At 41.5% G+C, this 27,921-nt stretch overlaps 2 protein-coding genes across 3 annotated transcripts; one reads left to right on the top strand and one right to left on the bottom strand.

Annotated features, from left to right (window-relative positions):
• Nucleotides 1–97: 97 nt before the first annotated feature.
• Nucleotides 98–19,863, bottom strand: GNPAT (glyceronephosphate O-acyltransferase). Of its 2 annotated transcripts, none has more exons than XM_082756327.1 (16): nt 19,573–19,863; nt 17,017–17,208; nt 15,471–15,647; nt 13,888–14,017; nt 11,874–12,001; nt 11,345–11,420; nt 10,613–10,764; nt 10,380–10,510; nt 9,455–9,678; nt 6,921–7,166; nt 5,833–5,912; nt 3,314–3,454; nt 2,337–2,436; nt 2,155–2,248; nt 873–934; nt 98–497 (listed from the first exon to the last, which is right to left on the bottom strand). In XM_082756327.1, the coding sequence occupies exons 1-16, from the start codon at nt 19,846–19,848 to the stop codon at nt 454–456; spliced, it is 2,253 nt and encodes a 750-aa protein (XP_082612453.1). In that variant the 5' UTR covers nt 19,849–19,863; the 3' UTR covers nt 98–453. The 2 variants fall into 2 exon arrangements, with proteins under 2 accessions (XP_082612453.1, XP_082612454.1); XM_082756328.1 differs by having other exon boundaries at nt 17,017–17,205.
• Nucleotides 19,864–19,893: 30 nt separating this feature from the next.
• Nucleotides 19,894–25,392, top strand: FSAF1 (40S small subunit processome assembly factor 1). Its single transcript, XM_082756330.1, is given in 9 exon segments — nt 19,894–19,969; nt 20,091–20,127; nt 20,129–20,213; nt 20,216–20,377; nt 20,720–20,776; nt 21,888–21,983; nt 22,610–22,696; nt 23,678–23,730; nt 24,384–25,392. Coding segments are annotated over 9 exon segments (768 nt in total). The 5' UTR covers nt 19,894–19,908; the 3' UTR covers nt 24,514–25,392.
• The last annotated feature ends 2,529 nt before the right edge of the window (nt 25,393–27,921 follow it).

Raw genomic sequence — 27,921 nt, 5'->3', positions numbered from 1 at the left:
CGGCAAGGCGTTTGTCTGGACGCTCGTTTTAATGCGCAGCCGTCGGTGCCCCCCGTTACAGCTTCGCCAGGGAAATCTTTGAGACCGACCAGGTGGCTCGTTACGAGTCTAAAAAATGTATTTTAAGTAGGCGTTACTGTGCGCTTCTCTTTAAATAGGTATCCAAAAAAAAAAAAAAAAAAAAAGTTTAATCCATTTTACAAAGCAAACCACAGGTGAGTATACAAATACAACTGTAGCCAGCGGCGGCAGCAGTCTCTAAGTGGTTAGGGGAAGTACCCCAGGTGAAGACCACCCTTCCACAGCCTCAGTGCCTGCTTCTGCCTCGCACGCTGACAACGTCCAGACAGACGGACAAGGCGTGAGCTTGGTCTGCTGCCGTCCCCGCTCCGCTCCGGCAGTGGTCTGTGCCCCCAGCAGGTACTCACGTCCAGTCACAGCATCAAAAACCACTTAAAGTCTTGCAGCCACAGGCTTCTGTACAGGTATCCTGGCATCTGACAAAAAGAAGAAGAAAAAAAAAATCACTTACTTGCAAGTGCTCTATTAAATTACCTTTTGGTTTATATGAGGAACTATTAGGAAAAAACACTAGGTCTAACATATCTTCGTTGTCCAAACTCACACAATCACAGAATCACCTAGGTTGGAAGAGACCTCCGAGGTCACCGAGTCCAACCTCTGACCTAACACTAACCAGTCCTCCACTAAACTGTATCCCTAAGCTCTACATCTAAACGTCTTTTAAAGACACCCAGGGATGGTGACTCCACCACTTCCCTGGGCAGCCCCTTCCAATGCCTCACAACCAAACTCCTTTGTAACTTCAGAAGTTCTCTTCAAATTAACTAGAGACCGCTCAAGACACTCACCAAACACATCCAGGATTTTATTAACAGCCTCTTGATTTACATTGTAAGTGAATCCATTGGACCTACAGTTAAAACAAAACAAAACAAACAAACAAAAAAACCACAAAATTGTTACTTCAATGGATATCTCTTATTTCAGTTATTTCTACACAAATAATCTGAATGAAACATTTTCATAATGTCATCACATTCTTCATCCTACCAGCGTACTTATCAATTTTTAGGTCACAGCAGACTTTTAAACACAAGTGTATTCAAGGATTGTTAGGGTTTATCTTTCCTCTCATTTACACCCCCTGTGTCTGTATTCCCTCGTTTTTTTATTGGGGATAACCACAAGAAGAGAACATTTGTTTGTTTGTTTTCAGTGGTACAATTTTCAAGACTGTGTCACTGAAACTGAATCAAACCTTCTGCTGATCTCAAAATCTGTTGCACTTGATTTATTCCATTTACTTGAAAGGGGAATTCAGCTACAGACATTTAGTTAGCATAATGACATAGCAGGGGGACATACAACAACAGCACTTTGTGCGCTTTCCAAGAGCAATACAAACCTTAACCAATTCATTTCCTCGACAGACAAATAAGAAAAAAAAAATTAGGTCATCAGCTGCCAACACTGTTCTATAAAACAGTCAAGACAATGTGGGGACTTGTAGCAGGGTCTTCTATGGTTATAATTTTAAATATAAGAAGTACCACCTCAACACAAATTAATCTGATAACATGAAGTATACGTAACCATGTTTCTGTATAAGCATAGATGTAGCTGTTGTTTAATATTAGTCTGGGGAACAGTGTTAAGTAACTTTAATGTCTAAGCTTTCATTGGAGTTGATTTGAGACTTCAGTGCCAAAACACAAAAAAGTATTAGTATTCCTGATTATTGCTTACATTGCCTGATGAGGCTTACTGTAACACACAGAATAAGCAGGGCTGTTCTATTTGCTTATCAAAGCCCTGGTAAAGATTTTGAAAACCAAAAGGTTTAGAAAAGGGAGTCAGAAGAAGCCCAGTAGTGAGTTATTGAATTCTGTTGCTGGGTCCCGCGGGACTGTTTTCACTCTGAGGGGTTCCACTCTGCTTCCACAATGCGAACAGAAAGCAACTACCTGGGTCTTCACCACAACTCAGGTAAATCCAAATTAACCTTCAGTTGACTGATGCTCAGGTGATCAGGTGTGTGCTGTACTGCTTAATGCTAATAGATCAGTCATTAAGAATTTCCAGTAAAACCCCACATTGTCTTTTATACACCAAAAAGCCAATGTTACTTACATTTTCTTCTTCTTCACTGCACCCATTTGCACAAGAGCTGCTAAGGCGTTTTTCTGCATGTCAGAAGACAGCGCTTCATAACACTGTGTATTCCCTACAGAAAGCAGAAAAAACAAAAGTTTTACCACTGTTCATTAACAGATTAAGCTCGTAAAATCATGTTGCATGACAGCTGTACGCACCCTTTTCAAGAAGCTGAAAAACAAAGTTGCGGACTCCAGGTACAAATTGCTTCTCCGTAAAGGCTTCTCTTGTTTCCTTTGATAGGTATCTGAAAATTAACTAACATTACAAGAAAATAAACATCAGCACTTCTTTCCTTGTGATTATCAATTTGTTATTAGTTACAAAGATGTCCCCAAAAGGAAGTAACGTTATTACACTTTGAAAAGATAGGGGAGGAAATCAAAAGGTATCATTAAATAGCACACCTGAAAAATTTATTACTGTTTAGCGTGCATCAGAATCTTAATATTAAAAGACTCAGCATACATTACTGGAATGGTTACCTTAGACATCAATTTAACATTTCTGTTCTTGCAATCAAACCCAGTATAATTCTATTAAAGCACTATCTGTTTTTACAGATCGGAATAAAATCAGGCAAATCAGTACAGACCAGCCTAAGTCACACACCAGATCATTAACGGTTCCCTCATCTACTAGGTTCAAACATCTACATTCCCACCAATGTTATGCGGACATAGAGATTTTAGCCTCCTATTTTTGTGCAGGTTATATATTACAGGATTGTAAGTGTTTAGCCGTATTAAAACCTTTGGGGGAAAAAAAAAACAACAAACACACACACACAATCCTACCAGATATGGGACACAAAATGAATTAAGCAAGATTTCCTCTATGAAAGAGCAAGGGAGCCTGAGAGCAGCATACTCCCTGTGCAGCTTGTATACCCACAATAGCTCGTCAGGTTACAAAGCAGCTTACTACTTTAGTCATTCTGAGAAGTCCGAGCCAAAAGTTGAAATCAGGTTCCTGGAGGGAAGGTGATGTTAAGATACCTGCTACTGCTATTTCTCAACTCTTCCATTCTCCAGCCATGGAAACAGTCGCTCCTTGTACTGCAGAACTATCACTACTCTACTACTTTTCGTATAAAACACAGGATAAAAAAGATAATTTTTGGAAAACAGCCTACCTGATAACCTTCCACGAAAGGTCTGAACATAGCTGACAAGAAAGATACTATAACACTTCCTTTGTCAGTAAGGTAGATTTCCTGTTGAGTTGTTTGAATCGCATCACATTTTGTGAGTAGAAAACATCCTTCCTCAAAATCCTGGGAGAGAGAACCGCAACTGAAATGTTAACATCTACAGCAAGTGCAGAGACTTTTTCCCACAAAATCAACGAACCAAACACAAAAAATAAATCAAAACAAAACCACAACAAAAAACACACAACATGACACTTCTTCCATTTCTCACTTTGGTTCTCTGGAAGCACGAACCAAAATTTTCCTATATACCAGAAACACCCTTCTAAAAAGGCAGTGGGAACACAATCTTAGAGCAAATCTGGAAGTACAACAAGCCTAGGACCTTAGAAAGAGGCTGTGGTTGCTATTGTAACAGCCAGCTTGTATTCCCTTGGATTCTGTCGGAATACAGACAAGTTGTCTATTTTAAGGATTTTTTGTTTGTTTGTTTTGTTTGTTTGGTGATGGTGGTGGATTTTTTTAATTTTTAATTTAATTTTATTTATTATTTTTTTTTAAGTCAGGGCTTTCTTTTATCTCATGCACGCTGTTAGCAATAAACGATAACACAGTTCACTGACCTGCTGTCTACAAAAAAAGGGCAACACAATGGCCAAAAGATACAGACTGTGGAAATGTCAGTGACAAAATTATTTTCCTTCCGTTACCAGAGGACAAGAAGGCGGAGGGAGTGGACATGATAGACACATGGATGACCAGAGGGGTGTCTTGCTGAGATTTTAATATAGTCATGCATCCTGAATATTCTTACATAAATTACCTTCTTTTTTTTTTTTTTTTTAAATGCAGGAAAGATCACAATTAAATATCGCTATTAGATATTTGGCCTTAACATTTAACAAAAATCACATTTAAGCTGTTTTAAACCCAAATAAAAACTGCACCTGGACTTACAGTTTGTATTGGGTATGACGTCAAACCAGTTTTCACTAATAAATTTGTGCTCACCTGCTTTTCAAGCTGGCTGGACCAGAGCCAGGTCCAACCCTGCAGGACGTGTACAAACTGACACAGCGTGTCCTGCAGGGATCAAAGTACTGCCTGCAGTTTTCACATCTTTTCTGTGTCCAGCTGTTTTCGGAGAGCGTGCAGACACACTGAGTGCTGTAACAAGGCAGCACGCACGAACAATACCGGCTTTGTCTCAGTAATGCTGATATGGGAAGGCGGGTGGAATGAGGGGAAGCTGCTTTCAGGCAAATACAATGCAACTCAAGCTTCCCTAAGACTCTGCTAGGGACACCGTTGTGCAATTAGTAAGGCTTTCACTTCAAAAACCTTCACAGGCTGTACCTTCCTAGCTCTGTAAGATTTCATCTGCAGAGGTTTAAACCAGGCTTTACTCTAAGTACTTCCTTCTTAGTGCTCATAGTGTAATATCTGAATCTACACGAGACACTGCCAGTAATAAAAATCTAAAAGGGCTCAAAGCCATTAACACTATATACTAGAAAAAAGTGTACATATGCACCGTAATATTCAGATTTCAAGGTGTAAGAGGAACACCAGCTGCTGTATAAATGCTGCAGAGGTAGATACAGCACTGGAGGAGAGGTGGTAGGGAGATGTGCTCTAACACACACAGCGTTGGCACAGTGCTGCGGCAGCCCCAGCAGCACAGACCACACGTATCGCGCTACACAAAGCAGCCGATCACAGCTGCACTAGAAGGACTATAATCAAGCAGAAGACAATAAGGACTTAAATTTAGAACTGCATACTCTATTTGTCAAGGATAACAAGGACATACAATGGTTGATCAGTAATTAGTATAGGACCCATAGCTTAACTTTCTGAAAGAGCAGCAGTGCCCCCTCTGCTACACAGCCTGCAAGAGCTTTAAGGAAAAATGACCCTGCTATAACCTCAATGAAAACTCCTCTTTTGCTTCTGTGCTGACAGAACATACCCACTCTGTGAAAGAGTCCAATTAGACAATTAGACCTACATTAACACTTTCTTCATAGCCTAAAGTCTCTTTCATAACCGCAAAGGAACAGGACAGTATTTACACTTCATTATAAAGAAAAAAAAAAAGACTGCTCTACTAATTTTTATATCCATTCTAGAAGATTGGTAGTTTTTTATAAAAAAGCCAAACTTCTGCTACAGCTCACTTCAATAGTTCAGGAAGTTTCAGTTTTTTGTTTTTTTGTTTTTTTTTTTTTTTGTTTTTTTTTTTTAAAAAAACACAGTGGAGGAATTAAAAAAAAGACTGCATATGCAACCTTGTGGATTCACACAATGTTTTGCAACTAACCTAATGACTACCTCCACTCTGACCCTCTTTTAAGTTCTCCCTCCCACTTACTGATTAAGCTGATATCTCTGTAGGTATTTATCACAAGGCATGTGTTAAGCAGAGCCCCAAAATCAGATGCTATTTTAACTGGCTGTGCTATGGACAATCAGTATTTTTGTATAAAGGATGTTTTTACCTTCAATGAAATACCAGGAAAGAAGATGAACTCATCAGAGAACACATCTCTCAAGATGCTGAAGCAGCTGTAGACTTCCTCTGAAAAAAATATTGTACAGTGTTGTTTTAAAAAACATAATTTAAAAGGATGCCATTGAAAAGCCATTAACTCCTTATTTCAGAGAAAATATTTACTCTCTATTATTATTCCTGAGAGAGAATATCTACCTCAAATAAAATTTGAACTTGACATTAAAACCATGAGTACATATACAACAGAAATCACCACAGTAAAACAGGAAGTAGTCGAAGTACTTGGTTCAGATTTTACCAAAGGCAAAAACAGGGGACTGTAGCTTCTAAGAACATACATTAAATACCATACTGTCAGATGCTGCACAAAACCAAGGTATATATTTTGAAGTTTTACTTAACGATCCAAGTATTGGAAAGCACTGAAACACTTCAGGAACAGCACTGGGAAGAGAACAAAGGCTGAGAACTGGCTGCACTGTGTGTGAATGTGAACTGAGTGTAATATGTAACCTAAAAAGCAGGTCTGCTAAATGCCAACAAAACAATAAACTTAACAGTTGTAGTTTATTTTACACTGCCATGAAAGAAAGCTGCACTATAGAGACAGGAGACACTTCCTAGCATGCTTTTATTTAACAGCTGAAATACAATAAGTGATTTTTGCCACTTTCAGGGCCATTTCACCCTCTGGCAGTTTCATAATGTATACCACAAGGGAAGCAACCTAAGCACTCCCAAATATGTTCTTCTACACTCAACTACTTCTGGACTGTAGAACAGTGTAAATAAGAACTGGAATCACCTCGTGCCTGCTGTCTCACCAGAATATGCCTTGATACTTTGAAAGTATCAAGGGGTAAACAAAAATGGCAAAAAAAAAAAAAAAAAAAAAAAAAAAGTCCCCTCCCAACACACCCGATTTATGCCACAGGACCTTATTTAGAGTCCTGGCACAAAGCTGTTAAGTAGTTCCCACTATCAATCACAGGAATCTCCTGCTCCTCTCACTGAGGACATGACAGGGAGCAAAGCTTGACATGACAGTGGGCTCCCCGAGCTACCCAAACGTACCTTTCCTGAAGCTGCGTGTCATTTGCAAGGCGAGTGCCACCAGAGAGGGACGCACAAAAACATTCAGCAACTGGTTTCTGTAGTTACCACACATGAGGATGGCCAGAGCTCGCTTGAAGACAATTTCCCCTACAGCTCCATCTTCCTCTCCTTTGTCATTAAGGACCACGTGGCCGTTGACGAGGCGAGCAATGTTGGAATGCAGGGCGAGGGCAGACGTAACTGCTTTTTTGGCACAAAGATTATCTAGCAAGAAAACACAAGACTCAGGAAGATGCAAAAGAGAATATGTCTCTGTTGACACTGTCTGAAGTATGCTAGTATTTCATCCAGATTTATTTTTAGGACCAATTATTGCATCGAACATTCAGTTAGAAAAATGTTCTCAGCCCAGGCATTGTATACAACAGAGAGAACAAATTTCAGACATTTCTGTCAAATTCTTCCACTTGCTAACAGCAACAAGTAATTTCTTTGTCTCTGGAACAAAGATTCTGTGCCTCCAAATAAAAGAGGCTAGAACTATTTGATGGAAACAGTCATCGTTAAGGAAACACTTTGGCTTAGGAATTCCTGACACTGTAATCTTTGAATCAGACGCACAAGTCTTTAAAATGTTTTTCTTCAACTCTCAGAAACAAGGAATCCCTCATCATAATTAAGTTTAAAAAAATCCTAACTGAGGGGTCATTGCATAATGTACCTGCTCAAAAAGAAAACAGCTTGCACTTAAACCCAAGTATACTTTTGTTACATTAAAATCCTTTTAAAAACTCTAAAGCAAGGAACTGGGTGGGTTTAGGGTTTGTTATTTTTTATATTTTTTTATATTAGTCCTTCAAAGAACTTTAAGCAGATAAAGAACAGCACCTCAAGTCTTAAAATACAGTCATCTTTTTAGAATATCTTAGGCTTTAAACCCTACCAAAATTCCCTACATTGTGAACCACTAAGCAAGCAAGGAAAGAAGCAACAAAAACTTAACTGAACATGAAAATACCATTTGCATGACCAGAGCAACACAAGCATATCAAATCAATCCAGACTTTGACTGGAAAACAAAAACATATTTTCCCTTTACACTAGCTTTCACATAGAACCTCCTTGCATCTTATTTGCTCCTTCAGCCTACTGTATTCCAGCTTTGGCAATGTTTTCACAAGTTTCTCAGTGTAATAGTAACTGAGAGAGGGCCATTTTTCAGTTCCTGTTTTTAATATAAAATTTCTATAACCTAAGCCAATGTTCTGCCTATAACCACCAACCAGCACGGTAGCAGGAGAAACAGCACAGACAGGATGCACGTAGCTGCTGACATGGTGACGTCTCCAAACTAACCTTTAAAATTATTTATTCTTTCAAATTATTGATAACTCAAACCAAATGAACAAACAACTCTGTTTCTATGCAAATGACACCTAGTGCAAGGCCAACACACTCAAACAAAATCTTTTCCTCCACCTCAATACCTTGCCTATTTTCCATTCTCTGCAACTAAAGCAAAAGTTTATTCATTTTTACTAAGAAAACAAAATTACTAAGAAAGCAAACCCAAATGCAGTATATTCTTCAGTTTACTAAGCAGTAAGATTCTAAATGATGTTAAACACCACAACATTTTTCCTTTCACAGTCTGGCAGGAGCAGACTGCGTCCATATTTACTACAGTGAAGATACCTGAAAGGAGAAATGATATTTTTCCAGAAATGAGAGCTCTGTTCTAACTGTGGCCTGCTCATATTTCTCTTTTGCAATACTGAGAGTGATCCTTGATTACACACAAGTACAAAAGCGAAGATCCGTAGTTTAAATATACCTACAGTGAAAAGGTATTTGCACCACACACTATTTTTCTTTGCCAGCTTATCCACTTATGTCCTGAGGCTCCAAAACAAATTACCTGTGTCAGCTTGGCTCAAAGAGAGATGCTTAAAACAAGTGTTCAGAAGAGGAAGAAGAATCAACCTTTCCACAAATATATATATATATATATATATATTTATGTATGTGTGCGTATAATGTAAAAACACAGAAGCCACTACCTCAAAAGTCATCACTGCATCCCCAAAAGGGTGAAGTCAAATTTAAAAATAAATAGTCAGATTATAGCTTTGGTTTTATTTATTTCACACATTTGTTTAGGCTAGTTCTTTACCACAGTACCAACTCATAGCCAATATCAAGCAATAAATGTAGCATTTTACTGAGGTACTGTTGCAGACTTGGTAATTAATTGCCTAGGACTTAAGACCACCTTCAGAAAGACGTTATAAAACAGTCTATAATTTCTCGCTCATTACACGCTTCAGGAAATAACTGTTTTTCAGAGTAGCATCTTCTATAGCCCTAGGGCAAAACCCTTTCTATTTTAGCATCATTTTTGGCATATCCTGAAATCCATTTATGACTCAGCACCCATGAAAACAAATCTGTAACATTGTCACTATACACTGCTTCCACATAAAAATAATGTATCCTTCATAAACAAACAAACAAACAAACAAAGAAATAGAAATAACACATTCTGTGCATACCAGGCCATTCAACGAAACCTCCAAAAGTCTGCGTTAAGCCTTTCAGCCACAGCGTCTTTTCTATTAGAAGTTCAAAATCTATAGCTGGCAAATTCTGGAGCAGGACGGCAGCAACTAGCACCCACGGGCTCAAAACCATGTTTTCGATTTGCAGGAGCTCCATTTTATACGCCACATCACTGACAAATTCTTGGATATCCTCAGAAGGCTTCTGTGGAAGATGTCTGAAAAGAACCATGCAGTTCAAGGTTAAAAAGCTCCAAAATAGGGACGAGTATGATTTATATTACAGATTTCTTCTGTATTGCTCCAAGATCCATAACTACTTTCCAGCACCTAACATCTGGAGGGTAATTCTACCTATGCACTATGTAGTACAGAGAAAAACATCAGTAGATTCACAAAAATATTTGAAACAGAACTCTGTATTGATGCTATACACTTGCTATCCTGAAAAACATTCAAAAGCATTATAATTTTATATAACAAATTGCAAATCCACCCAATTCTATCCATAGCTGAAGCTTCTTGGTACACAATCACAAAACTGTTTGTAGTAATAAAACAAGAAGGGAAAGAAAGTAGATTTTTAAAGTAACAAAACCACTGCATTCTCAGAAAATAAAGTTTTGCCAGACTCATACACCATCATGAACTTTTAAAATGGCACCTTCTCAACCGAGAACAGAGCAATGGAAGTAACAACCTATTTCAGAAACAGCCAGTCACAAACATGATAGCTATGAGTGCAGACAAAACATCTTCAGTAGTCAAATGGAGGGCAGAGGAGAGAAATTGAAACCAAAGTTAAAAAAAAAAAAAAAAAAAAAGAAAACCAAAAAACTTCTTAATTATTTTTACATTGGTGAGGACTACATGTAAACAAATGTTTTTCCTGTGCATAAGTCATGGAAAGATCTGGTACCTGGGAACCAAGTTATACGGGCAGAGATTGATTCTCCCAGAAGCCAACGTTCTAAGTGACACCGGCTGGCCAACGTAGATGTGTATGGTACCAAAATTGTCGCTGAGGATCCTTCTGGCCTTTAACAACCCCTAAAAAAATGGGAAGAGCAGAAATAAAATTTTAGTGCTGCAGGGTGTGTATGCTGCAGGGTGTGTATGCACCTATATTCTGTTCTTAAGGAATTTACACACAGATGTAGATTCTTTGGGCTTTGGGACTCCTAGGAGTTCATATGCATAGAGAGATTCTTCTAATATCCTCTCGTAGCTGATGCTGATGGGAACAAGGTACGTGTCAAAGACTTCACGTTTAAAAAATGGTTCCATCACAATACTGAGAAGACCTGCAAAGTGGATTAAAAAAAAAAAAAGTGAAACACTTGTCTTCAAGTGAAAAGCAGCTGCAAGATATCTTTTTCAAAGTTAAGTAAGTTTTAGAAACTGTAAATAGGTGAATGTTATGTTTGTTCTCTCTTCACTAAGCAAAAGCAGAAGACATTGTCCAAGCTTTAGAACAGAAGGTAAATTTAAGCAATGCATTTGGACAGCTGTTTGTGCTCTTTTCAATAGCACTTCTTTGCACTCGCTCATCATCATCTTTCTAAAGATTCCCCTTGTCTTTTACAAACAGCTCAAAATACTTCTGTGCAGGTACGGGGTAGCCTATTTTCCAGAAAGAAAATAGGGAAGAGTTATGCAATTAGTTACACAATGGGAGAGAAAGAAACAGAGTGCAAGAGGCATGTATTGCTGCCCTTCTTTATTTGGCCTTGGAAATCAAACTATAGTGTTTTTTTCCACTATGACAGACTTTGCCAATTTCCTACCACTTCAACATCCCTTCCTAGCTGAGCAACTTTAGAATAACATAACCACTACGGAAAACATTAATCATAAAAAGTTCCAAGTGTCCGACAAACCCACCAAACTTTGGAGCCAGAGTCTTGGCAGTGCGGCTTCTTGTCCCTTCAAGAAAAAACTCAATTGGGGCATAACCATTCTACAAAAGTAAAACAAACAAAAAAGCCTGTCAGAAACATAAAAACATTTCATCTTTACCGCTCACAAATAATTTTAAGTACTTAAAAAGTAAGCAGTTTTTTTTTTTTAATGGAAGCCATGCATCTCTAACTTCAGTCATTTTGAAGCTTATATTCATCTATTGTATTTGCCACAACATACAGTTAAATTAATAAAAATATTTTGTCTGTTATGAGATATGGACGCATGAGCCAAGGAAACTGAAGCTCAGCAATTTGTTTATCACCCACTGATGAACTGCAGGAAGAGACTGCAAACTTGCTCTTCACACATGAATTCTGAGGTAAAATCCATTTCCTCAGACCACGATGAAGACTTTCAATATCCTGCTCACATCATGCACGTTTAACATGAATCACTGCAATACAGTATTTCTTAAGCATACACTTTGAGAGTTCAGTAATTTACTTACCCTTAACATAGTTTTTACGTATTCAGCAAAAACTGCCCAATAGAGCCTGTTCCCACCGAAGGAACGCCGCATAAAAAAGGCACCTGCCCTTCGCAGCAGCTCACCAACTATTTTCATTCCTAGGAAATCTGAAAAACAATCCAACAAAAAACAAAACCACAAACACAAAACTTATTGATTAATATCTTTCAGCAGAAACAAACAATTTATGTAATAAAGTGATTCAATTACCAGGATAAAGGAGATCTCTTTCAAGGATTCTGTTGCAAGTACTCGGAAGACGTGATTGTCATGTTATAAGATGCTTTCAATGTTTTATATTTTATTTTTGGAAAGAGCATTCACTTAGAGCAATTTGTTTCAATAATTTAGATGCCCAGATTTCAGTCATAATGAAGACTATGTATTTTTTTTTTTTTCAAGTACATTGTCTCACTCATCTTCAGTTACCATTGAACATATCCCGGAAGACACAGAAATTAACCCTGGAAATTAACTGACCAATTATGTTACATTATACCATTTGAGAGCCTGACTCATCAATTTAGGAATGGTAGACTAAATCAGCTAAATTTTTTGGTAATTTCCTAGTTTCAAGCAATCATAACCAGTGTTTAACTTGCCAAAACTCGGAAACATTTACATTTATTCATGAAACATTTAAAATGAGCCTACACAGCAGCCAGCTATTTGCTGCTTCAGCCTTCTTGCTACCTCAATCAATGAAAGATTTGAGGATGGAGATTCACTCACTGTATAAAATAGATAAAAGGAAACTGGCTGCAGGACCCTGGGTGGCAATAGCAGCAAATCCCCACAGATCTAGGTGTATGCTACCTGAAACCAAATGACAACTAACAAAGCAGAGGCACTTATTCCTCAATCAGGAGACCCACAACTAGTAGCACCTTGAGTTAGTTCTTGTATCACATCTTGTTAACCTCTAACAACACATTGTAGTTATGTGTACAATCAGACAACTGTATTTTCACTTACAGAACTTAAAATAACACACACATGCAACATCTTTTTTGTACTAGTACCTGTAGATACTGCTCTGAGGCTTAAAGTGGGTCTAATCCAAAAGTTAACAAAGCACCACACCAATATCTGTGTTGGCATGTGAGCAGCTTCAGAATAATATGTGACAGGTAAGTAGCTGTAGCACCTTGATAAAGGCAGCTATGAGACATCAAATTCTTAATTCACCAGAAGCTAACCTGCATCACACAGAAGGCAGGATACCCGTACTTCACATATCAGCAGCATCTTGTCTTCCCTATTCTCCCAGTTTCCCCTGATTTTTTACTGGTATTCTCAATCTCCCAACTGGAAAAAACAGTAAAGATCTAGCCTTCTTGGATCAGGCTTCTTGGTTAAATGCTGCCATAGAAACAGGAGTTTCAAAAAGCACATTGACTGAGAAGATACTGTTAGTTTTCAATAACTGCTTCCCACAAATAAAACCAGCTTAATCTGCTTTAGACCTACGTTCAAAATCTTGCCAGTTTGCCCTCTGACAAAGTTCTGTTTCTCAGCCAGCTCTGCTCTCAGCACTTGGCATAATGAAGCTCTGCCAATGCTTTCAAGGGAGTCGGTCACACCACCAGCCAGCACAAGGCGATTGGCACTTCGTATCTGGCTACTGTGACTGTGCTTAGAACCGTATCAGGTATTGCAAAACCTTCTGTGTACACAGGAGCTCATGGCCAAGTTTTTGCTTGTTTCTGGGCGAGGACAGTAATACAGAAGAGTCTGCTTCAAACACCTCTCTTTGCCCAGCTTTGGGTCTGCAGGTGAGGTGCTTCTGGCTGAACTTGATATGAAAAAATTCACTTTTGATGGCACTCAGCACAGAGGAGAGGCACGTACACTGCAAACATCTAACTCAAGGGGTTTTTAACAAAATGTATTTGAAACAGAAATTAAACACAAGTATTTATAGCAGCAAATACCAGACCAGTTGCTATCAGTACTCTGAATCCTGAAAACACCGTTCAAACAACATACTTGCCTATTCCTGCAGCAATGACAGGCAAAGCCAAGTCGTACGTGTACAGCAAGTAAGACAGCATCAAAAAGTCTACGTAGCTTCGGTGACTGGGCAGCAGTACAACTGGGTGCTCCTGAATGGCATGCTGCAGCTGAAAAAGAAAACCAGAACAAACAATATTGCTCCAATATTTGCGGAACAACTGTTGAAATTTGCAAATACAGATCTTCACGTGGCTTCAGACAAACAAAAGCTGATTTGTTGATGAGGGTGGTTTCTCTATCCACATACTTTATATCTTTTTCAGCATGGAGTCAAAGGAAATTTGGAGCAGTAGCTACCAGAATAGCAACCTGTGATTTGGAGGCACCACAAGACTCAAAGGGCAGGGCCACGGCCACCTCATTACATGATAGCACAATCCAAATCCCTTTTGATGGGAACGGGAAACCCAGTAGGGCTTGTAAGGGTTGACATTGTTAAGTCTTGCAGGGCACGGACTGTACCCTCCTCCAGAGGGGTGACAACCTGCAATGAGACAGGGCACAACAAATCCCCACCGGACTGGGGCAAACTTCAGGCATCTCCTGCCTCAGAGGTACACAGTGTTTCGTGGATCTTAGCTGTATGAAGGTTTGGCAGAACAGCCAACCCACTCAGCCACATAGAATTAAGCAATAAAAAACTTTAACCTTTTCTTTTTACATTCTTGGCCACATACCATTCTTTCCCTCCAGAAACAGTTCCAGCATTTCTATTTATCTACTGCCCAGGTAGCTATTGTCATGTCCCAACCCACATGGAAATTGCTTCAAGAAAGTACTATATTAATTGCCATTTTAAATGGCAAATCAAACTAAAAGAAAAGAGGTCAAAGTATTCTCGAAACAAAACTGTTGAATAAAGGTTTCTCATCTTACATCTCATAAATCACTTGACCAAAATTAGTCATACAGAGAACTTTTTTTTAAAAAAATTAGGAATTCAAATCCCTGAAAAGCTGGCAAAACAATTACAGAAGTGAAAAAAAAGCAACAAGAGAGATAGGATGACAGTCACCTGTGTCTTCTTTTTGACAACTATTTACCTTTAATGACAACCCTCTGGAAAAAAATGCAAACATAAATAATGTGAACAGTTCACTTCTGCAAGATCACAATTACTCTTATCCTACTAAAAAGTTTTAAACAAATTCCTTCTAAGCATCAAAATACATGGCACAAGCACTATATATATACATATATTTATATTTAAATCTTACAGATCATATATTCCTCATTGCCAAATGTATCCCAAATGAAGGCCTGTATAATCTCTGCAAAAGCTGAAAGATGTTTTATGCAAAACATCTTACCACAGGAAACATTTCGAAAAGTGTACAAAAAACGATGCTGACTGTTTGCCTCAAAAACTTACATATCATCTGTCCTTCCCTCCCTTTATTTAGAAAAGCTGCAATAAACGCAAGTGAAGTCTTTTTTGTTGGTGGTGGTGTTTGTTGTTTTTTTTTTTGTATTTTTTAGTGGAAGTGAAGATGGGAGTCTTTGCCTAAGCAACCAGCATGAAAATATTACAGCTTTTTATTTTTCCTCAGCAGTACTCACTCTCTGCATTCCTTCTTCATTCACACAAACTCTCTGGAAAAGCTGTTTAAATATTTTGCTCAGAGTAAAGGCAAAAAATCTGACAGCTCCTAATTGCATACTGTGACCCATCTCATCCAGGATTTCTGTGGCTTCTTCTTGAATAATATCAGGTGATTCTCCCATCTCTTTTGCTAACTGAAGAGAAAACAAACAAAAGAGCAGTCAGATGTGGTTTCTTTCTCCTTGCCCGTGCACACTGTTCAATGTGCCACAACAATTATGGCAACACTAATGCAATAGCCAGCAAGATTTTATTTTATGGGACAGGACATTCATATGGACATTCTAATCTCACAGCATCTGTTCTTTGTCAACCAGCAAGTGAAAGCCAAGTTAAAGCTGTTCAAAATCCATGATGAGCTTAGCTGTCAATGGGGGGTGGGTAGTTACATTTCCTCCCCCCTCCGCCCCCAAACACGCCATCTGAATATTTTAGCCTGTAGCATCTTTGGAGCAGGCTCAGTTCTAAGAATATTTCACAGACTATTGGTCTAAAGAAGGCTGTGTGCAATTTTCTTTATCCAGGAAAAAGAAACTTATGTTTGCAGAGATATTCAAGTAAATCTCTGAAGTGCATTTGGATTGGATTTTCAGACTTGGCTGAATAACATCGGCCCTATCAAGCTTGATTTTCTTTGTAGAGTATTACTGTTGCAATTGCTAGCTGAAATGCATACAAAGCGCTGTCTCTACCAGCTTTGCATATCAATGTTCTTTTTTCTGTTCTTACACACATTCCCTTTTGAAGTTTCTTAAAACGGACTTACATAATGGTCGTCTCTTCTATTTACACAGGAGGAGAGATTTACATTCTCTCCTAAATATATAAATATTTAGTTGAACAGTTTGTTTTTTTGCTGTTATAGAATGAGGAACGTGCCTTTTACAGCACATGAAGTAGGAAGAAAGAGGAAGAGTGACAAAAGAAAATGCCTCCCAAACAGCACAGCTCAGTTTAGAGACCAGAAATACTTTCAGTAATTTCTAGTCCAAAGCTGAGAACTAGATTGCAATGGCAGAACTAACCTCCTTTAACCACGTGACACTTGTCTGAAAAATTTCTGTCAAAATATAACTCTCATTTTAGAGAATGTATCAATGACTAATTCATAAATACATCACTAGCCCATAAAATTGCTACAACATGTCCTCAAAATACAAAAACTACTAAGTAAAATCTTTTTCAATGCTGCTCTGTATCAACGACAGGAGAGGAGAAAAAAAAAAGAAGTTAAGCACATTGGTTAAGTTGGATGTAAAATATCATATACAGAAAATAAAAACACTACGACACAACAACTTTAGTGGCAACTCTTTGGTAAACCAGTATTTGTTCTTCCTGCCAGAAGAGCGTGCCTCCCTAGTTACTGATTTATCAGAGTGCCTTTCAAACTACAGCTCTGGTGTTTGACGAGAGCAGCAATAACTTTTTTTTCCCCCATTGCCACACAAAATTTGGCTCTGTTCAATCTACTTCATCTTACAGCTCAGTGTTCAGACTCACCTGCTTGATAACATACTGAACTTGCTCTGACTGCAGAACAGCAGTTTTAATAGCATTTGGCTTGCAAGGTGAAAGTCCTTTGTAGATCACAGGAGTGTAACATTTCATTGCATATCTCAAGTCACTGGACAATCGCCTTTCCTCCAAGATATCTTCAAACTCATCCCTTTTCTTTGATGTGAGCTCTTTCTGCTGGGAACATACAAATAAAGAATGAGACACTGTCTCAAGAGATTCAGTGATCTGCTTGCCTACAGCAGTAAAATAATAGTGTGCACAATTTTTGTAATGTGTTTGGTTTTTTTTTGTTAACCTTTCTATAACATCTCCTTTCCATGCTCTGAGTGCATGAACAAATATTGCCTGCTTGGAACAATGCTGCAATTAGAAACTAAAACCAAAAGAAACCAAAGACAAAAGAAACTACCGTTTCCCTCCGCAAAGGTCCCCAAATCACCATATGCGACATTACTTAATTCTGTCCAACAGGAAGAGGCTGAGGAAACACCTAAGCTTTAAAACTAAAATGCCTTCCCTCCAGCGTCCTCGTGATTAAGAGGTATTAACTGAAACAGCTTTGATCCCTACTCTTGCAGCTGCATGAATGCAATAACATGCATGACATTATAAAAACACAATCATCAACACCAGAAATAATCCTGCTTTAAGTTGGATGTGGGATCTCGGTGATCGCTGCCGGCTTTCACCAGGCTTGGACATAAGGTACAGAACGCATAGCCAGGTAGGAACAGAACCAAAAAAAAAATTACCAGCCACGTGAAGACCAAAAAGTGACATGGTATAAAGAGAGCACAGTCCCTGAGTGACCAGCATCACCAGTAAGCAGGAAAGCTAGCAGTACATGCACAGCTAGCTGAGAAATCTCAGTGACAAAACTCTTCTCCTTGAGTCAGTGGGCATCCCCTGTGCTGGAGCGAGATGTCTCCTATTATCTCCTCTCACAGCACAGATCACGTGAATGACCCCTTAGTCTTTAAATCGTATTCCTCCACACTTCAGAACAGCAGCAACAGTCATCAGGCAAGCAAGGCTCAGCACAACACAAAGGAAACGGTTATGATTAAGCACATTTATTAGTAGAAGATGCTAAGATAAAAATGCTTGCGTCTTCCTCTTCAGCACAACTTGAAGGGCAGCACAGGCACCCCTTCCACTCATTTTGCCTTCTCTCCCCCTATACAACCTGTGCAGAACCAGCCTTAAAGCGAAGGAGAGAACACATTGCTTCACGGGCTGTCAGAGTGACCTTCACTGGCCTCAAGATGAAAGCCTGGCCAGCAAACGCACAGGAGAAATCCAGGAACAGATAAGCAAAATGTCCAGCAGCAGCAGCAGCCAGGTTTTCAGCCTCGGGAGAGGGAGTCAGCTTTCACTGCTGGTTGACCGCAGCCACATCAGCAACATTATCGAGAGCAGCTGACATTTAAAGTGAGGACAGAGCAAACATTTCGTTCCTGTCCATTCATCAGCATGAGATACCGTGGAAGTTTAGTATTACAGCTTTCAATCTGTCTTCTCCCATGGTTTTCACCTGGCTGATATTTTGCAAGAGCCGTGCAAGCCACAAAGTGACAAGGAGGCTGGAAATAGTTTGTATTAGTCATCAGTTGCCTTGATACCTTATATCAACCCTCCTGATTAAAAATAAAACAGGAGAAAAAAAAATAAAACAAACAAACAAACAAAAAAACACTTATGCCTTATAATAGTGAAAAAGATAGCTCAAAATAGCCTCAGCAAATAGTGGTCGGCTCTAAGCACACACCTGCTTAGGTCAGTACGAGACAAGACGTTACCCAGAAAATTTAAGCAACATTTCTTGGGATCACCAAAGTTTAAATCCTACAGCGTGCAACCCCATGATAAAAACACAAGAAACAACAAAAAAGGAAGCAACCCAGCACTCAGCCCCGGTATCGTCAGCCTCATCAGGAGCCGCTGCGCTGCCACAGCCGTTGCACGACGCGTCCCTGCTGAGCGGGGCTTCACCAAGGCCACGGCCAAAGGCCAAGTCACCTCCCTGCCACTCGTCTCCATTTCACATTTCTGGATTTGACCTGCCACGGGTTTCTTCCCGCAGCAGTAGTTATTTTCGTGTCCCGGCCTGAGGTAGCTCTGAGCTAATGACGGGAGAAGCGCCTCGCTCCTCTGGTGCCCCACAGCCGAGGCGCTCCCCCGCGTGGGCTCCCCCCCGGCAGCCTCCAGGCGAAGAAGCCAGAGGGGCAGGCGGCTATGGGGGCACCGGCAGTGACAGAAACAAAGCGGTGGGAGCCAGGAACACCCCTGCCTTCCCTATATTTTCCAAAACACTAAAATGGGAGCACTCACGACGCACCCGTGTGGCACCAGGGGACACGGAGATCGGGGATCCCCGCAGACACCAGGACTCCCCCCCTGCCCTCCATCCCCCTCACCCAGAAGGGACGGGAACGCGAAGGAGGCACCCTGCCCCCGCAGCCATCCCCAAATCCTCCCGGGGGGCCGCCACAGCGTTTGGGGAGGGGGCGAGGCGGGCAGCCCCCGCGGGCAGCCTACCGAGTACATGGGCGTCCCTCGCCGCGCCCGCCCGGGCACCGCCGCCGCCGCCATGGTGCCAGCAGCAGCAGCAGCAGCAGCACCGCGCCTCGCCGCACCCCGCTCGCCCGCCCTACCCCGCCGCTGCGGCTGCGGCCCCCATGGCCCCGCGGAGCCCCGGTCCCGGTCCCTGCCCCGGTCCCGGTCCCGGCCCGGCTGCCCGCAGCGCTGGGGCTGGGGCTGGGGCTGGGGCGGGCGCGGGGGAGGGCGGAGGAGCCGCGCCATGGGCGGCGCCATCTTAGGGCTGACGGCAGCCGCCCGCGACCGCGCGGCGCCTCCGCCCGCCCCGCCGCGGCCATGGGGGCGAGGGAGCCCTGCCGGCGGCTGGAGGCGGTGCTCGGGGCTCTCTACGACCTGGGTGGGTGAGCGGGGGCCGGCGGGGCGCTCCCCAAAATTAAGGGGGTGTGTGGGTGTGTGAGGGGGGGGGGGGGTGTTCACTCTGGAGCGGAATGATGGCTGACTGGGGGCTCTCCGCGCAGGTGAGGAGCCCGGCGATGGGGGCGAGGAGGTGGAGGAGGAGAGCAAGGAGCCGGCAGCAGCAGCAGGAGGAGGAGATGGAGGAGGAGGAGGAGGAGGAGGAGGAGGAGGAGGAGGAGGAGGAAGAGCGGCGGGGGGGCAGCGGGGTGCCCGTGGCTTCTTCGAGGGGCTGCGGGAGGAGCTCCGCAACGCCGCCCCCCCGCCCGCCGCCCCGCAGCCCGTGGAGGTGGAGGTGGTGCTGTTCCGAGGGGGCAAGCGGCGGCCGCCGCCACCCCACGACGGCCCACAGGTAGGCATGGGGCTCGAAGCGTGGATTTCTTCATTTATTTCTTGTTTTTATGTTTGTTTTTTTTTGTGCCTGGGCTCTCGGGAGGTGCCCCAGCATCAGCTCGGGGAGGAGGCTGTGATGGTACCCCGCTAACTGTGCGAGGGTGCTCCAGAAAGACCCCACAATATCTACATATAAAAATACCTGAGACTTTTCCTTTAATAAATCACAGTGGTAAAAGCAGAAAAAGATACCACTACCACCCATTTTAGCATTTCACTGCTTTCTAAACAGCTATCAGAATCTGCTTTTAAATTGATTTTACTTCTCATACTCAATGGAAATGTTTTATTTTGCTTATAGGCCAAAGCAGTGGCTGAGAAGAAAACTGTGAACGAGCAGGAATTTAACTTCGAAAAAGTAAGTCACCGGAATCTATCAAATCTCAGCACTTTATTGTGCGTGTCTGCGTATCTATATGCTTGGGAATGCTATGGTGGGACCGAGGAGAAACACAGCCAGAAAAAGTTAGCTTTTCATGTTACTTTGGCCGTGTGCTGTGCTGGAGGAGGACTGTGTGGACAGCTCTGTATGGAGAGAGGCACGTTACAACTCGGTGTCCTTTCTTTCTGATCCCTCACTGATAATTTGCGGAGCTGCACTGTATGTCAGCAGTGTGAAGCTCTGCGAGGACCCATGATGTGTAGCATATGCTGTTTTAGGCACGTGGTGTTAAATTTGCATTTCTGGTCCCATATGGAAATGAAGGTAAAAAAAAAATAAAAGCATCTTGGCTTCCATTTTTGAAATAACAGATGATTTCTTTACATTTTTTTTTTTTTTTTTGTGCTAACCTGTTCTATAAGTGTAACTAGCACTGGCCTTAGCTACAGATTTGTTTGCAGATTTGTGAAAGTTGTTTTGCATGCCCAATCTCTGCCCAGGGTTGTGCTGTGATCCAGCGAGACCTTCCAGTGGAGATTCTGTGTGGAGGGCGGTACTGCTGGAAACTCTGGGGCTTCAACTACTACCTCTATAAAGGTTATGATTTCCCTGCTGGTTTTGCCAGGGAGTTCTGTTGCAGCGTCAACTGTGTACGTATGTTTACATAGTTGAACCACTGCACCAGATGCCCATCTGTGTTTCTCAGTGGTCAAAAGCTCTGCAGCCAAGGAATGGGAGCGCTGTGCAGTTGCTGGGTGCTGTGGGTAGCACGTTTTATTGTTCGGGTTCGTACAGCACAACATCGTTCACTTTTATACAAAGCAGGTCCTTCCCATGTGTCCAGTTCTGTGTGAAATGAGAATCAAATACTGACCCTCTGGTAGTCCTCATTGTCCAGAGATTAGATGGACAGCGGTTAAGTGTTCTGCAGTATAATTCAAAACTCAGTTAGTATTATTTTATAGCATGCCAAATTCAGGTTTTAGCTAAGGTTTCTCTGGGAGTGTGAATTTGTTGTGGTCTGCCGAGTATTTTACAACGGGTCAGATGATTACAAAATGCTTGCAATTTTTTTATGATGTTTTAGGCTCGCTTGGAAGTGCACAAGTTTGGGATCACTGGCTATCAGAAGCAAGAGCAGCGTTTATGGGAACGGGAACGGGCCATCATGCTGGGAGCCAAGGTAATTCTTGCTTGTTTTGTGCTCGGAGGTGACCCAGCTCTTACAGTGCAGGAAGGTGATAAACACTGTGGGGTTTTGACACTACTTTAAAACACCAGATTCCATCCCATGCCCTTTCTCCCACCTCATGCTGACTTTACATTTTTTATTCAGTCTTGCCTATTTTCTATAGACATTTGGAAAATTAGTATGCTTGTCGTATCAGAGGTGTTTAGGTGAAATAGGACTGATTGGGATGGAAAACAGCATTTACCGATTTTTAATCAGGCCATTCAAAACCAAATGGCTGGAGGGGGATCTTGTTCTTAAGCTTTTTAAAGCCTCTTTCTCCCAGTGAGTTAACAGTTTCCCTAGGTCTTTGGGAGTGGGGAAGGGACTGTTTTTTTCAGGCCCAGTGTTATTGTGGAAACTCTGTAGGTCTGCTACATAACATAAACATCCCTCTCTGCCAAGAAACGTATGTTCCTATGTATCTACCCTAAGTCATTTCCTCTTATCCAAAATGAAATAAACCACGTCTTCTGTCCTCCCCACCACCTGAAAAATTATTTCCATGCAAATGTGAATATATTTTTGAACCTATTTGAAAATTTCATTGCTGTTATCATTCCCGATCTTTTCTGCAGCCCCCCAAAAAGCAACACATCAACTACAAGGCATATCAAGAGAAAATGAAAGAGAAAAAAGCGGCGAAGGAGGACAATAAGGGAAAGGTTTGTGTGAAATTTTGTCTTTAACAATTCAGCGTGTAAGAGCTAGCCCAAGAGCCTGACAGATAATGCCTCAGGCACAGGAGGAGTGCCTGGGCTTGACGTCTGCTGCTCCCTATGGAGTGGGTTCCTGACTCCAGCAGGACTCACCTCGTCAGTCCAAGCTGGTTGTGGGCAGTGTGAAAGGTGCAGAATTTTTGCCTGCACTACAGTGTCCCATCTTTGGAGGCTGGTAGACTGATGACATGAAGTCAGCAGCTGTTTATTTTTTCATGCCTCTCAAGGGCATATTGCCTCCAGTTAGTGCTTGTTGCATGCTGAATAACCACAGAAGGCCAGATCTTCAGCTGGTTTTCTATCAGCACAGTTCCATCTAGGATCTTGCTCACTATTTAAAGCAAGGGTGAGGTTTCTGTTGCGTGCATCCCCTAGCATGGCCTCTCTGGCCCCAAGCCTGTTCCCTGCCTCTGCTGTAGATGGGATCAGGCTGCAGGGCAGGTTTCTGTTCCACCAGCCTGTCTCCTGCCACCCTCTTTTCCAGGGGACCTACTTCTCCTCCTCTGTCACGTGGCTCAAAGCACAACCCAGTGCATGGCCAAATGCAGGCGAGCCCTGTGGTGTGACAGGCTCACTCAGGCAGGCAGCTAGGTATCTTTGCCTGCTAGCAAGTGGCTCTTCTGACCCAAAGATCTATCACATACCCAAAAGGCAGGTCTCTCCCCTTGTGTAGCTGGATCTGCACCTCCTCAATGTGGCAGGGGCAGCGTTTTGGCCGTGAGAGGGCTGTGCCTTCCACAAGGTGATGGGAAGGGCTCTGGGCATGGTGTGGTGCCTCCGGATGCATTGCATCACTTATCCTGTCAGGAGGTCTCCCAGCCTGTTTTAATGCATTGCGCTCTGTGAAGCGAAGAGAACTGTGTGCTGTTTGTGCAGAGGGTTGATGCTCTGTTCCTTCGCCATTAAAATATGTATCTTTAAACACAGGAACACAAAGGAGATTCTCTGAAGAAGAAGAAGAAGAAAGACCTGAAGGAAAGGTGAGACATTTTTAAGGCTGGTAAATTTATTTCGTATAGCCTTCCCAGTGTATTGCCTCGGTGTAACTATGCACGGTCTTACACCACAAGTCACACACGTGCATTTCTCAAACTGCAGAACTCTTTGTTGCAAAATGATGACCTTGTTCTGTGTCTAGCAGCTCCAGAGGCTTTAGGTATGCAGCTTAACTGAAAATGTGTCAGTTCTGCCCTGGCATGTTTAAGACTGCCGTTGGAGGTGGGATGGATGGGAATACCTGTGTGGGGACCTACAATATGCCACTGAGAGCATTTGCCCTGAGAAATAAGTTTTGCAAAACACAAGCTGCAACGTAGAGAGGTTTGGAAGGTAAAGTGACATCCTTAATTATAGTGCAGCAGGCTCACTGACATGTGAAACTCTTTATCTCCTTTGTCTATCTGAAAGTCTTTGTGGTTTTAAACTCACTTTAATGTAGTTCATTTTGTAATGTGCTACGAGTTTGGATGGTGAAGGGTAGTATAAATGTTTTGGGGTTGTTACCTGCTCTGGTTTGGTATTCCATAATATCAACACTGACTGCATAAATAAGTGATGTTTTTCACTAAATTGAGTATTTTCACGAGTTTCTGCTGTTTCTCTTGATTCACTTCTTCCCCCCCTCATATTTCAGGAAGGCCAAAAGGAAGAAATCAGTGCCTAGCATTTGGGCTGCAGGACAAGTCGGAAAATTCAGAGATGGAACCTTGATTCTACAAAGTGGTGACATAAAGAAAATTAAATCATCTAAAGTTGTCAAATGAGCTTACGATACAAAAGGAAATGGACAAAAGCCATAAGACAGAATTCACACTGCCACCAAAACATAGCCCCTTGCCCTGGCACCGTGTTGTAATTCTTGTACCTTATTTTTTTGTTGCAGGTTTTTCTATCCTCCATTTGTTCTTCAGGGGAATATGAGAATTTACCATTTTGTAAATAAAAATAAGACTTTAATAATTAAGAAGGTTGTACAGGCTATTTTTATTAGTCAGTATGTGCTAAAGAAAGCATGTCACTTCATTTCACTTTCTAGAATTAGCTTACTGGCTCTAAGCAAAATATTAATTTAATCCATTAGTTAATGAATTCAAATATGTAGCTATTTGCTTTTATCTGAAGGAACGTGGCAAAAGCAATAACTTATTTGCTCTGAACCTGAAGTAGGTGTTACTATGTGTTTACTTACCAGGCATCTGTTTCTGCTTACCTGAATTGTTAGCAGATAGAGGAGCTGCACAACAGACAGTTCTCCTGCCCAGCAAAGCCTTTTAAGGCTTCAAAATTACCTGGTTGAGAATGAAAATGAGCTTTTCCTGAAGTTTTGTCCCAGGTAAGGGTTAGAAATTCAACTTCTACATCTCCAGAGTACTCTAAATAGTCACTGTTTCAGGTGGTGGTTTTGGGGGTGGTAGTGATGTAAGACAGGGTAAAAAACAGACAAGATTCAGGACCTGAGCTAAATACCAGATGAGGCACAGACACTTAGTAGCTCCTGATTGTTCACGGTTATCTCACATTTGTTTTGATCAGTGTTCCCGTGCCTCATAAGCTTTTTCCGTGAAATCTTTGTCAAAACTGAAGTTTCTGCGCTATTTGGATTTCAGCAATTTGGTCTGTCTGAAAGAATTTTGTCCTCTATAGCTTTGTTTGTTTTGTTGTTGTGTGTTTTTTGCTTGTTTCTGAGGGTTGTGTTTCCATTGGAAATGGAATTTATTGTTATTCACTGAGTTTCAGCTTATCCAGTAGGGTTTGGGAAGCATGCTTCCTAGCTGCCTCCCAGGAGCCTGAATAAGGTGAGCTCTGACTTCACCAAGCGATGATGTCTGAGCCAGCTAACAGCTAGCATGAGAACAGCAGCACCAGAGGCTGCTCCCTTCCCAAGATAAGAAATTATCCTGAGGTAGGGAGAACTACGGCACAGAAAGGGATGCTTTCTCACACTCTTCTTCCCTCATACCTTCCACCTTACTTTCAAGTCCTGGAGATAATGCTGTGCCAACACAGAGAGGACTAAAAAGAGGGAAGGAGCAAACCCAGAGGGAAAATAGAGCAAGATAAAAAGAGGAAGGGAGTGTTTCTGCACACCCTTCCCCTTCCCACACAGCTCCAGAGCTGGATTGCTAAACACTGTTATCACATTTCATAATTGCTTAATTGGATTTCTTCCTGTTCGGTATTGGTTGCAAATTCAAACCGGAATTAATATCCCATCTGCTTACTGAGTATGAGGACTGGAGAAATATCAAATCACAACTTCATGTGAAGGTGTAATTACCAAGCAGGATTGAAGAGAGAGCATCAGGACTTGCTGAGGCAGCAGATGGGCTTTGGATGTTACAGAATAGCCTCTATCTTTTTAATTTCTGGTTGATCCTTGAGCTTGGTTTTACAGTGCCCGCTCCTAGATAAAGTGCTGTTTATCTGGCTTTGGGTCTAATACATCTTGGGAGCTTGTGTACTGACTCAGCCTAGATAATTTAAAGGGTTCAGTTTCCACCTCCACAGCTCCCGAAAGGTTTTTAGGAGTGAACTGTGGTCAGAATGGAATGTCTAATTATTGCAGCCCTGGTCTCAGGTTTTGTAAGTGCTGTTAAAGAAGAGGTGAAGGAAATTCAGTTCTTTAAAAATAAACAGTTGAAAATTGAAACGCAAAGCTGACAGCAGAACATCAAACCTTAGAAAAAAGAAGAAGCTTATTCAGAATGTTGTGTTTTCTCACCCTTTAAGCATGTAAACACACAGTGCTGTGGATGCATTACAAAAAGTTGCTGTTAAATGGTGCCACGTTGCTTTTTAATATCACCTTATCAAAGTGACTTAAGTTGGCCATGCTACCTACTTTCAGAATCATGTTCTCAGTAAAATATGATAGCTTTAGTCCAACTTTGTTACTGGACACGTTAACAAAAATGATATTGACTGACATTTGGCTAACTAAACTGCTGAGAACCTTTTATGCACTTAATGTTTCTCTGGACTAGAATGTACTACACTTACATGCTCTGTTATTTAGGATGTTCAAGCAGCAAACAGTTGTTTTGGGGGCATGTACTGATGCATGAAAGTCAGTATTGACTGAATAACAGATTTGTTACAGGCAAGGAAGAACAAGGACCATCTGATTTTGCCTGTTATCTGCGGTCAGACAGCAAAACGAGGGAGAAAAGGAGAAATCTTTTTGCATTCTTCCTATCTGCTATTTCTTATGCCTTTTACTGTGACAGTCAGCGTTATTCCTGTTTGCACAGGAATAACTGTTTCCTTCATGCTGAAGCCAGTCAGATCCTTCTGGTGCTGTCATTGTTTTCAAGATGTGCTTCCTCCAGCATCAGGGATTTCTGGAGACTGGGAAACTGTCTCTGGGAAAGTGTCTAAATGGGTGAGAGCTACATAAATGGGTCTAAATGGGTGAGAGCTACATAACCTCCCCATGCACCCTAGAGAGTACGTGAGCCAGAGGTAATGGGGTGATGCTGAGACAGAGATGTGTCACGTGTGTTAAGTTCAGACATAGATGGTTTCTCTGAAGAAGAGATCTTGACTGTCTCTCCGGGTTATGGACTGGTAACAAAGTAGGCATCAACAGCCAGGCATGCATCCTGCAGGAGTGCCTCATCCGCACTGTGACAGTCTTCTTAATAACAGTAAGAAGGCCACTGATGCTGAATTTGTTGGCAATGTTTTAAGAATTTATTTAGAAACTGTAAAACGGCATAAACTCATATGTCAGGTTTTTCCAAAAGAGTAATAATAATACACAAAGTTTTAGACCAAAAGACAAAAAGCAGTTTGTTTCCGATTCAAAAAATACAAACTTTTGCTACAGATACAAAATTATAAAAGTTTCTATTTTCCTCTTGATCTGGTGACAGACACATACAGAAGAGATGTATATTTCACCAGGTCCAAATTCATATAAGGTATGGGAAATGATGCTAAAGAAAAAAAATGTTGTCGGTAAGAAGAAAACAGAAAAAAACTTCTCGTCCTTCACTTAACCAGAAGTGAACACCATTATCTTATTCCTTTGCACTTTTTTTGGTTGCCAACATTTAAATTAGTGTTACTCATGCTTCATATAACAATCAGAAATAACAGCAGTTTTACCTCATGCATTTACTTCAATATTCATCACATAATGTCTTCTCACCATGCTACCTACAAAGGTT

This window comes from Aythya marila (genome assembly GCF_965140915.1).
Source record: "Aythya marila genome assembly, chromosome: 3".
Classification (NCBI taxonomy): Eukaryota; Metazoa; Chordata; class Aves; order Anseriformes; family Anatidae; genus Aythya; species Aythya marila.
The sequence above is the reverse complement of the archived record's forward strand: the minus strand, read 5'-3'. Positions and strand labels throughout refer to the sequence as shown.

Coding starts and splice junctions, on each gene's coding strand:
- GNPAT (XM_082756327.1), bottom strand. CDS start 19,848: ATGGCGCCGCCCATGGCGCGGCTCCTCCGCCCTCCCCCGCGCCCGCCC. Junction 2,249..2,336: donor TTTTCAGCTTCTTGAAAAGG/GTGCGTACAGCT, acceptor TGCTTTCTGTAG/GGAATACACAGTGTTATGAA. Junction 498..872: donor TAAAATCCTGGATGTGTTTG/GTGAGTGTCTTG, acceptor TCTTTTTGTCAG/ATGCCAGGATACCTGTACAG.